This window comes from Amia ocellicauda, chromosome 7 (assembly GCF_036373705.1).
Source record: "Amia ocellicauda isolate fAmiCal2 chromosome 7, fAmiCal2.hap1, whole genome shotgun sequence".
Taxonomy (NCBI): Eukaryota; Metazoa; Chordata; class Actinopteri; order Amiiformes; family Amiidae; genus Amia; species Amia ocellicauda.
In genome coordinates, this window is record NC_089856.1 from 37756938 (window position 1) to 37769179 (window position 12242).

General features: G+C 41.6%; 1 protein-coding gene across 1 annotated transcript; it reads left to right on the top strand.

Annotated features, from left to right (window-relative positions):
* The first annotated feature begins 200 nt into the window (after positions 1-200).
* On the top strand, positions 201-9082 carry LOC136753894 (extracellular calcium-sensing receptor-like). Its single transcript, XM_066710274.1, has 6 exons — positions 201-403; positions 642-933; positions 1521-2324; positions 2606-2830; positions 2985-3108; positions 8169-9082. Exons 1-6 carry the CDS (start codon positions 201-203, stop codon positions 9080-9082), a joined length of 2562 nt encoding a protein of 853 aa, XP_066566371.1.
* Positions 9083-12242: the final 3160 nt, after the last annotated feature.

Consider the following 12242-nt stretch of genomic DNA (forward strand, 5'->3'; position numbering starts at 1 on the left):
ATTTAATAAGCAGTTCATCAGCTGTGTGATTTAATTCATCATGTCTTATTACTCAAGAATATTAAAGCACTGATGTCACTACTGAGAATTCATGGTTTGGTGCTTAATTTAATTGAAACACATGAGAATTGCACTGTACTATAAAATACATTTTAACACAAGTATATTTGCTCTAGACGGAGAAAAATAAATGATTATCAATGTTGCAGCTTGCACAAATATTACTAATTGCTTTTGTTGCAAGGGCTGAAAAGACAGTTTGTCAGCCCTATGGAACACAAGATTTGCCTCAGTTTTCAAAAGAAGGCGACATCAATATAGGAGCTGTTTTTTCATTTCATGTGAATCCAATCCTTGTGAATCCAGAATATAAAGCCAATCTGGGGCATATAAAATGTAATGGGTAAGTGATGTTATTAAACTTTAAACAATACTTATACTATTTTTAAATTCAAATTCAATTGTTTAAAGAAATTCAATCACACTTGTAGCAGTAAATATAGTAGCAGCAGCAGCAGCAGCAGTAGTTGTGATCATAGTAGTAGTAGTAGTAGAGTAGTATTAATAATAATAGTAGTAGTCATCTTCTTAATCTTAATTTTACACATTTCGTGAAACTAATAAATGCATTTCGCTTACAGTTTACGTGCCGTAGAATTTCAGTATCCTCAAACAATGATCTTTGCCATTGAAGAAATAAATAACAGGTCAGATATTCTTCCAAATGTTTCTTTGGGCTATAAAATATATGATTCCTGTCGCACTGTAAGTTTGTCAATAAAGGCAGCACTGGATTTAATAAATGTGGAGCACAAAAATCTCTCAGATGAGTCCTGCACCAAACCAACCACTGTCCATGCAATCATAGGACAGGCTAGTTCCACACCAACAATAGGAATTGCAAGAACTGTTGGACCCTATGGGATACCAGTGGTGAGAGAACTTTTATATGCTACAAGCAACAATGCTAAATATATGTGCCTGTCTTTCTGTCTACGTATGTATGTATGTATGTATGTATGTATGTATGTATGTATGTATGTATGTATGTATGTATGTATGTGCTTGAGTGTGTGGATCTATGTGTCTGTAAGTGTGTTCAATCAACTAAACAGATGACCGAAAAAGCATACAAAATAAAATGTTTCCATCTATGACAGGATAATTTATTTAGATCACAATGTGTTCTGTACTAATTTAAGGAATACAAGAATGATGATGAAGTCTAGTGCTAATTTCAATGTGACTAGATTTAAATAATCAATTCATGACAAAGTATTAACCCAGAAACAAGACTATAACATAATTTTTTCACAGCATGTATCACAATTATCATGTATCACACAGAGAGAAAGGTCAAAAGAAGAATTTGTTGCTAGTTATTTTCTTGCTCACATTTTAACCCATTTTAAAGACATCTGTAAACACTAAAATATATGTGTATTTTGAATAATGTTACAAATATACATGCATATATGTACTTATCTCTTGTCATTTTCCATTCCATTCCTCTACTATAGCTCAGTCATTTTGCTACCTGTGCATGCCTCAGTAACAGGAAGGAGTTCCCCACCTTTTTCAGGACAATCCCAAGTGATTATTACCAAAGCAGAGCACTGGCAAAGCTTGTCAAGCATTTTGGATGGACCTGGGTTGGGGCCATTAGGACTGATGATGATTATGGCAACAATGGGATGGCTACTTTTCTACAAGCTGCTAAGCAGGAGGGGATTTGTATTGAATATTCAGAGGCAATCTATAGAAGTGATCCCAGAGAGAAAGTTCTGAAAATTGCAAACATTGTTAAAAAATCATCATCAAAGGTAATTGTTGCTTTTACAACATATGTGGAAATGGATTTGTTGGTAAAAGAACTGTTGATTATGAATGTCACAGGCCTCCAGTGGGTGGGCACTGAAGGGTGGATAATAGACAGGTATCTGGCATCATCGGATAATTACAAAGTCCTACGTGGGGCGATTGGCTTGTCAATTCCGAATGTAGAAATACCAGGTCTAAAAGAATTCATTCTCAATGCCCGTCCATCAAACACACCTGGAAACACTGGTTTCAATGTGTTTTGGGAAAGTATCTTCAATTGCAGTTTAACAAATGGAAATAGTAATCGATGCACAGGGATGGAGACTTTGATAGAAATAAATAACGAATACACTGATGTCTCAGACATGGGGATACTAAACAATGTGTATAAAGCAGTGTATGCTGTAGCCCACTCATTACATAATCTGTTTACATGCAAAAATGGCCAAGGACCTTTTCAAAATAAAACATGTGCAAACGAAAACAAGACAGAACCATGGCAGGTAAATACAAGTTTTATTTTTATATTGTTCAGAAGTAAGATAATAAAACAGGGAAATACTTTTAAATATAGTTTAATTTAAAAATTAAGTTCATATAGGTTACATATTCTTTCTAATTTCATTTGAGATTTTAAAAAGTAATGCATTTATTAGTCTGTCTATAAATATACACGTGTTTAGTTAGTAGTTCTAACATCTAAGAGAATATAATCATATTTTACTGCAGAGAGGATGATTTTCCAAGGTTCAAGACTGAATAATATGTGTCTTTTTTCCTGTAGGTATTACATTACATGAAGGAAGTTAACTTCACAACCTGGAATGGAGAGAAGGTGTATTTTGATGAAAATGGGGATCCAGCAGCACGATATGCGTTAGTGAACTGGCAGCAGAAGGGGGGAATCACAACTTTTGAAGTTATTGGTCTATATGATACCTCCTTACCAGAAGGCCAGAGATTCGTAATGAATGAAGTCAGTGCAGTGTGGGCTGGTGATCAGGATGAGGTAATGTTCATACTGGCTGAAACAGAAGTAAACAAGCCTTCACATACACACACAGACATGAATAGAAAATAAAAGTGTTTTCTAAATTCAATATACAATAATTCAATATTATTATTCTTTAATAAAGCTCTAACTTGATAGCTCTGTGTTTCAGGTGCCAAAGTCAGTCTGCAGTGAGAGCTGCCTTCCAGGGACTCGTAAGGCAATTGTCAAAGGAAAGCCAATCTGCTGCTTTGATTGCATTCCATGTGCTGAGGGAGAATTCAGTAATACAACAGGTAAGCAATATAGAAAAATTATTTAAAAAAACTTCTCTAAATTAAAACAGCTCCCCTGATGGTAATAAAAACTGGACTCCAGGCTTCATCTATAGGGGGAGACACTTTATATTTATATTTCCCTTTCAAATTGAAAGACAGCCATTACTTAATGGGAAGAGCCTTCTGACCTGCCAGTCATTGAAAGCATGTACCAAAGCTGCCCAATAGGGGCCCTGCTGGCAGGAAGAAGACCCGCCCCCGGTGTCTGGGAAAAGTCTCCACCTGACTGCAACTCCCTGCCATTTCTTCTTTCACCTCATCAGTGATAGTGCTTTAGTGTTGTTCGCTTGCGTTCGCATTTTACGAAGTGTGATCAACTGCTTTGGATTTAATTTTTGGAGAACCTCTTCGGAGTGCCGTAATACATTTTTTGCCTCTTCGGAGATTTAGACTATAGTCTTTAAAGAGCTTTGCTTCTCTTTGGAGGTAAGTGTGCGGCTTGGAGCCGGCCTCGGTTCCTCCTCTGAGATCTGCTGTAAGATTATTACTTCATGTACCATCCATTTTTCTTTTACTGATTTGAGTGACGAAGGAGAGAAAAGGAAGAAGGAGACTACTCCAGCTGGAACAGCCTCCCGCAGCTGTTCTGCTGTCTCAACCTCTGTGGGCAGACTTTAAACTGCTCAACATATTGAAGACAACTCTCAACAACTTGACACTGTCGACCTCGACCAACTCTGTTGATCCCTCGACCACACTGTCGACCTCGACCAACTCTGTAGATCCCTCGACCACTCTGTCGACATCGACCTCAGTCTTCCACCTCTCGTCCATCCCTTGTCGACCACGACCAACTACGTCGACCACTCGACCACATCCGATGACATTCATGCAACTCCATTGACCTCTCAACCTCTACACATCAACCCTCTATCGACCTCTGGACACCTGTGTCAACCTCTTAATACTCAACATCGACAACCTCAACAACAACATTGAGGGGGACAGTATCTGCGCTTAGGGGTTTGGCAAAGTCCATCTGCCTCAGGAGATGTCAGTCTACATAGAGGGTCTGGATGAAGGAGATATCACAACGGATCTTCTAATCTGGATGACTCCGAAGGGTGTGTTCCACCGGTTTTCCGGGTGCCAGGGCAAGCTGCCCTCAGACGATGGGCACGACCAGTGTGTGCGCTGCCTGGGTGGTGGAGCATGCCCAGCGCGCACTGATGGGAGAAGGGGGCTGTGAACACTGTGCAGCTTTTACAGAAGCCACGTGCCAAGCTCCGGACCCCCCGCAAGTGCTTCTCCGCAAAGACAGTGCAGGCAGCGGTCCTCTACCTCCCGGGCTTCACTAGTGAGGGTGCAGTCCGTCTCCCCCTCTCCACCTCCTCGCTCTCCCCCAGACAGAGGTCCCTGGAAGCAAAATGATCCCACTCTAGTTCGTCTAGATACTCCACTCCGTGGACTCCTCCACTCTGCAGGAGATTGGAACCGGAATGAATTGCAACTCTGCTCCGGGAGTTCGGGGAATTTAAGCATTAGCTGGCCTCCCAGCAGCATATGCTAAACACTGTGTAGGCACGGCTTCCACCAGAAGAAGACGCCCCCCTTGCCCTCAGCTACCACCACTACCACCGGAAGAAGTGCTGTCCCATGTGGCGTCGCCTTCAGCTATCTCGCATCCTCCATCTTTCACTGAGGAGGAAGGAGGAAGGAGGAAGTGAAACAGATAAAGGGCAAAAATTGAAGTATCTTGGAAAATGAACAAGATGTGGCAAATGTTCTAAATGAGTATTTCACAGAGGTTTTTACAAAAGAAAAAACAGATAACATGCCACATGTTAACAATCAGTGCAGTCAAACCCTAAGAGAGATCATGATAAATGAGGAGGAGGTACTAAAGGGACTAGCAGAAGTAAATACAAACAAATCACTCCGGGCCAGATGGGATCTTTCCAACAGTACTTAAAGAAATTAGGGAAATTATTTTTAGGCCGCTAACTCAAATATTCCAAATGACACTTAGAACAGGGGATGTGCCAACTGACTGGAAGACAGCAAATGTCCTACCAATCCACAAGAATGGGGAAAAAATTGAGCCAGGAAATTACAGGCCAATCAGTCTCACCTGCATCACCTATAAAATGTTGTTTTTTGAACATGCAACTGCAGCTGTAGATCACGTTAAAGCATATGATATGATATACTTAGATTTTCAAAAAGCTTTTGATAAGGTTCCACACCAAAGACTGATCCTCAAATTGGAAGCTGTAGGCATTCAGGGAAATGTAAGTAGATGGATTATGAACTGGCTGATGTATAGGAAACAGAGGGTGTCAATAAAAGGAGTTGCTTCTAAATGGAGTGAGGTTGTTAGTGGAGTTCGACATGGATCAGTACTAGGGCCTTTGCTGTTTCTAATCTATATTAATGATCTGGACTCTGGGATAGTTAGCAAACTTGTCAAATTTGCAGATTATACTAAAATAGGTGGCTTAGCAGATACAATCTCGGCAGCACAGGCTATTCAAAGGGACTTAGATAATATTCAGGTGTGGACCGACACCTGGCAGATGAAATTCAATGTGGACAAGTGCAAGGTAATACATGCAGGTAACAAAAAATGTCCACTATAATTACACTATGGGAGGAATAGAACTACATGAAGTAACGCATGAGAAAGACCTAGGAGTCTATGTGGACTCCTCACTTTCTCCATCCAAACGATGTGGGGAAGCAATATAAAAAGGCAAACAGAATGTTAGGGTATATTGTCAAAAGTGTAGAATTTAAAACAAGGGAAGTAATGTTAAGACTCATCTGGATACTGTGTACAGTTCTGGGCTCCACACTTCAAGAAGGATATCGCTGCTCTAGAGGCAGTTCAGAGGAGAGCAACCAGACTTATTCCAGGTCTGAAGGGAATGTCCTACTCGGAGAGACTGAGGGAACAGAATCTTTTCACCTTGGAACAGAGGAGACTAGGTTGGGACTACATCCAAGTCTTCAAAATCATGAAGGGCATCGACCACATCAAACCAGAGGATCTTTTCCAGATCAGCAGGGACACACGCACCCGGGGACACTAATGGAAATTGGGCTTCAAGGCATTCAAAACAGAAAACAGGAGACACTTCTTCACACAGAGAGTTGTCACAATCTGGAACAAACTCCTCAGTGATGTGATTGAAGCTGAAAATTTGGGAACATTCAAAAACAGACTGGATAGGATCCTTGGATCACTCAGTTATTAATGGACACCAAATGAGCATGATGGGTTGAATGGCCTCCTCTCATTTGTAAACTTTCTTATGTTTCCCCTCCTTGATTATTATGTGGATATTGTACAATCCACTTGGAGCCAGCCAGCATCTGCTCCTGTGACTTCTAGGCAGGAAGATGCCATGTACGCAATGACGGGGGCAGAACAGAAAGGACTGGATCTTTCCCACCTATAGGGGACTCGGTGTCTAGGCTGTTGCAGGCGAATGCGCTGTTAGGCAAATATCTACTTTGCCCTAACAAGCAATGTAGGATCATGGACACTATGCTGAAGAAAGCATACTCCGCAGAGTCTTCAGCAGTCCAGGCAAACAATACACAGGCCATACTGATACTGTACATGGGACACCTGACGATATGCCTGAGGGAGCACCAGTCTATGGCAGATGTGGAGGAGATGGACCTGGTGTCCGCTTACATGACGGACTTGCTACGTGAGGTGGCGAAAGCCATGGGGAGGTCCCTCGCAGCCATGGTAGCAGCCAGACGGAGGTCTGGACAGCTCAGAGTGGAGACTGAATCCTCAGGTGGTGGAGCAGATCTGGAAGAGGCTGGGACGAGCTTGGGTAGATCCCTTTGCTACACAGGCAACAACCCATTGTCCTCTGTGGTTCTCCCTGGAGACGGGAGGCGGTCCCCTGAGCGTGGATGCCTTTGCTCATCCGTGGCCGGAGGAACTTCTGTATGCGTTCCCCCACTGCCACTTCTTTCACTGACACTTGAGAGGATTCGCCAGGAAGGAGCTCAAGTTCTACTGTTGGCCCCTTTGTGGCCGAGACAATAGTGGTTTGCGACGCTGGCACAGATGATCAGCGTGGATCCATGGCAGCTTCCGCTTCGACAGGAAGCAGAGGGACTGCTGTGGCACCCCAACCCAGCACAGCTGCAGTTGTGGGTTTGGCCCCTGAAAAGCACCACCTGATGTCTCTGTTGCTGCGTGTTAATGTGGTGGAAACAGTGCAGTCGGCCAGGTCCCCCTCCACCAGGGCCCAATATACTTATAAGTGGCCAGCCTTACAGAGCTGGTGTCTAGAGAGACGTGTGGATCTGGTGTCGTGACCCATATCGACAGTCCTGTGCTTCCTGCAACAGCTGCTTGAAGACGGGAAATCTGCATCCACAATGAAAGTTTATCTGGCTGCCATCTCAGCATACCATGATAAGATTGACAATGTCTCCCCAGGGGCCCATTTCCTGGCAATCCTGTTTCTGAAAGGTGCAAGATGCTTGAGACCACCAATAAAGGACACTTGGTTCCAGCCTGTGACTTGGAATTAGTACAACAAGGACTGAGCGGTGCTCCCTTTAAGCCCATCTCCCTCTCGACCAGACGACCTTTCTGATGAAGAAATGGCAGGGAGCTTGCAGTCAGGAGGAGACTTCTCACAGACGCCGGGGGCGGGTCTTCCTCCTGCCAGCAGGGCCCCTATTGGGCAGCTTTGGTACATGCTTTCAATGATTGGCAGGTCAGAAGGCTCTTCCCATTAGGTAATGGCTGTCTTTCTTTTTCAGGGAACCGGGGTTATGATAATATAATTTTAGGTATTGATGTGTTTATTTACATATCGGTTTATTTGTTTATTTGACTATATATGTATGTATGTGCATTTATTTTTTCCTTACCATGTCAGTCCTTGATCATGCTTATCATGTAAAGTATTATTTCTGATTTACCTTTACTATTAATTTAATACTAATAGCAAAACATTTCCAACACCTAGAAGTGTAAAATGTAATTATTCATTGTTTATGAACTATGAGTGATACATAGTCATTTCCTTTTTTTCTTTCAGACTCAGTGGATTGTGCTAAGTGCCCTGCAGAATATAGATCAAATGAACAAAAAAATCTGTGTCTCTTAAAAACTGTTGAATTTCTTTCTTTTCAAGAATTAATGGGAAAAATATTAGTAATATGGTCTGTATTAGGAGGCTGTCTGACCATAATAACAGCAGTTATTTTTTTCTGGTACAGATATACTCCAATAGTCAGAGCCAATAACTCTGAGCTCAGTTTCCTCCTGCTCTTCTCATTAACTCTGTGTTTCCTTTGCTCACTTACTTTCATTGGCCAGCCCTCTGAGTGGTCCTGTATGTTGCGCCACACAGCATTTGGCATCACATTTGTCCTGTGCATCTCTTGTATTCTGGGTAAAACAATAGTGGTGTTAATGGCCTTCAGGGCTACACTGCCAGGCAATAATATTATGAAATGGTTTGGGCCCACACAGCAGAGGTTAAGTGTTCTTGCTTTCACACTCATACAGGTCCTGATTTGTGTGCTTTGGTTGACAATTTCACCTCCTTTTGCTCACAAAAATACAAAGTACTACAAAGACAGAATCATTCTAGAGTGTGATGTAGGATCAGCAGTGGGGTTTTATGCTGTGTTAGGGTATATTGGATTCCTCTCTGCCATGTGCTTTGTGCTGGCTTTTCTGGCTCGTAAACTGCCTGATAACTTTAATGAAGCCAAATTCATCACATTCAGCATGCTCATATTCTGTGCAGTCTGGATCACCTTTATCCCAGCTTATATCAGCTCTCCTGGGAAGTTCACTGTAGCTGTAGAGATATTTGCAATGTTGGCTTCCAGTTTTGGGTTGCTTTCATGTATTTTTTTCCCCAAATGTTACATTATTCTATTAAAACCTGAACGAAACACCAGAAAACATCTGATGGGTAAAATGTACTCAAAGTCACTTTAATAAGGTACAAACAGGACTCTATACAATGATTTGTACACTTCTGAAGAATATACTGTAGAATCTACGAAGATGTGCATCATGCTTTATTTGAAGTTTATGTATACATCCACCATTGTTTATTCCATATTTAATAGAAATCAGACTTTGCTTTTGATTTTGTTTTTCAACATAATATTGTAAATAATAAAACAAATGAAAATGGCATGGACAAAAATGATGGGACGCTCAACCTAATATTTTGTTGCACAACCTTTAGAGGCAATCACTGCAATCAAACATTTTCTGTAGCTCTCAATGAGACTTCTGCACCTGTTAACAGGTAGTTTGGCCCACTCTTCCTGAGCAAACGGCTCCAGCTGTCTCAGGTTTGATGGGTACCTTCTCCAGACTGCAAGTTTCAGCTCTTTCCATAGATGTTCGATAGGATTCAGATCAGGACTCAGAAGGCCACTTCAGAACAGTCCAATGTTTTGTTCTAATCCATTCTTGGGTGCTTTTAGCTGTGCGGTTTGGGTCATTATCCTGTTGGAGGACCCATGACCTGCGACTGAGACAGAGCTTTCTGACACTGGGCAGTACGTTTCGCTCCAGAATGCCTTGATAGTCTTGAGATTTCATTGTGCCCTGTACAGATTCAAGACACCCTGTGCCAAGCGCAGCAAAGCAGCCCCAAAACATAACCGAGCCTCCTCCATGTTTCACTGTAGGTATGGTGTTCTTTTTCTTTGAAAGCTTCATTTTTTCGTCTGTGAACATAGAGCTAATTTGACTTGCCAAAAAGCTCCAGTTTTGACTCAACTGTCCAAAGGATATTCTCCCAGAAGGATTGTGGCTTGTCAAAATGCATTTGAGCAAATTCCAGTCTGGCTTTTTCATATTTTTCTTTCAAAAGTAGATTCCTCCTGGGACTTCTTCCATTGAGGCCACTTTCACTCAAAAAGCAATGAATGGTGTGATCAGAAACTGACATACCTTCACCTTAGAGTTCATCTTGTATTTCTTTGGCAGTTATCCTTGGTTCTTTTTCTGCAATTCGCACTTTCCTTCTGTTCAATATGGTGTCGATCTTCCTCTTGTGGCCACACCCCGGGAGGTTGGCTACAGTTCCATGGACATTGAACTTCTTAATAATATTTGCACTGTTGTCACAGGAACATCAAGCTGCTTGATGGTCTTGTAGTCTTTACCTTAACCATGCTTGTCTATTATTTTCTTTCTGATCTCTTCAGACAACTCTCTCCTTTGCTTTCTCTGGTCCATGTTCAGTGTGGTGCACACAATGATACCAAACGGCACAGTGACTACTTTCCTCCATTTAAATAGGGTGAATGACTGATTACAAGATTGGAGACATGTGTGCTACTAATTAAAGAAACAAATTAGTTTGGAATATTACTATAATCCAATTATTTATTATATTTTCTAAGGGGTACCAACAAATGTGTCCAGGCCATTTTAGAATATCCTTGTAGAATGAGCAATAATTAATCTCTTTTCACAGCTTCTTTGCTATATTCTATGACATACCAAAGGCATGCAAGTATACATGATGCAACAGCTTTTAATTTCATCACTTTTCAGGAGGAATGAAGCATTATTTCAATGAGCTGTAAGGGTACCAACAAATTTGAGCATGTCTGTATATATACACTCACCTAAAGGATTATTAGGAACACCATACTAATACTGTGTTTGACCCCCTTTCGCCCTCAGAACTGCCTTAATTCTACGTGGCATTGATTCAACAAGGTGCTGAAAGCATTCTTTAGAAATGTTGGCCCATATTGATAGGATAGCATCTTGCAGTTGATGGAGATTTGTGGGATGCACATCCAGGGCACGAAGCTCCCGTTCCACCACATCCCAAAGATGCTCTATTGGGTTGAGATCTGGTGACTGTGGGGGCCAGTTTAGTACAGTGAACTCATTGTCATGTTCAAGAAACCAATTCGAAATGATTCGACCTTTGTGACATGGTGCATTATCCTGCTGGAAGTAGCCATCAGAGGATGGGTACATGGTGGTCATAAAGGGATGGACATGGTCAGAAACAATGCTCAGGTAGGCCGTGGCATTAAAACGATGCCCAATTGGCACTAAGGGGCCTAAAGTGTGCCAAGAAAACATCCCCCACACCATTACACCACCACCACCACCAGCCTGCACAGTGGTAACAAGGCATGATGGATCCATGTTCTCATTCTGTTTACGCCAAATTCTGAAATCGAGACTCATCAGACCAGGCAACATTTTTCCAGTCTTCAACTGTCCAATTTTGGTGAGCTTGTGCAAATTGTAGCCTCTTTTTCCTATTTGTAGTGGAGATGAGTGGTACCCGGTGGGGTCTTCTGCTGTTGTAGCCCATCCGCCTCAAGGTTGTACGTGTTGTGGCTTCACAAATGCTTTGCTGCATACCTCGGTTGTAACGAGTGGTTATTTCAGTCAAAGTTGCTCTTCTATCAGCTTGAATCAGTCGGCCCATTCTCCTCTGACCTCTAGCATCAACAAGGCATTTTCGCCCACAGGACTGCCGCATACTGGATGTTTTTCCCTTTTCACACCATTCTTTGTAAACCCTAGAAATGGTTGTGCGTGAAAATCCCAGTAACTGAGCAGATTGTGAAATACTCAGACCGGCCCGTCTGGCACCAACAACCATGCCACGCTCAAAATTGCTTAAATCACCTTTCTTTCCCATTCAGACATTCAGTTTGGAGTTCAGGAGATTGTCTTGACCAGGACCACACCCCTAAATGCATTGAAGCAACTGCCATGTGATTTGTTGGTTAGATAATTGCATTAATGAGAAATTGAACAGGTGTTCCTAATAATCCTTTAGGTGAGTGTATATCAAAATGTCAGATGTCTATTCAGATTTTACATTGATATAGTGAATCTTGATATACATAGATCAAAGTTTGAAATATACATTATTATTTTTGTTATTTTTACACAATGAAACTCAATATATCAAAGTTTGATATTCATACATTAAACTTGAAATATATGGATCAGTGTTTGATATTTATACATAGAACAGGGGTGCCAAACTCAATTTTACCACGGGCCATATGATAATTTCAAATTTCATTCGAGGGCCGCATAAATATTTGCTCATCCCTATTTATAATTCACTGTCAATTGAAAAATTGGCAACACT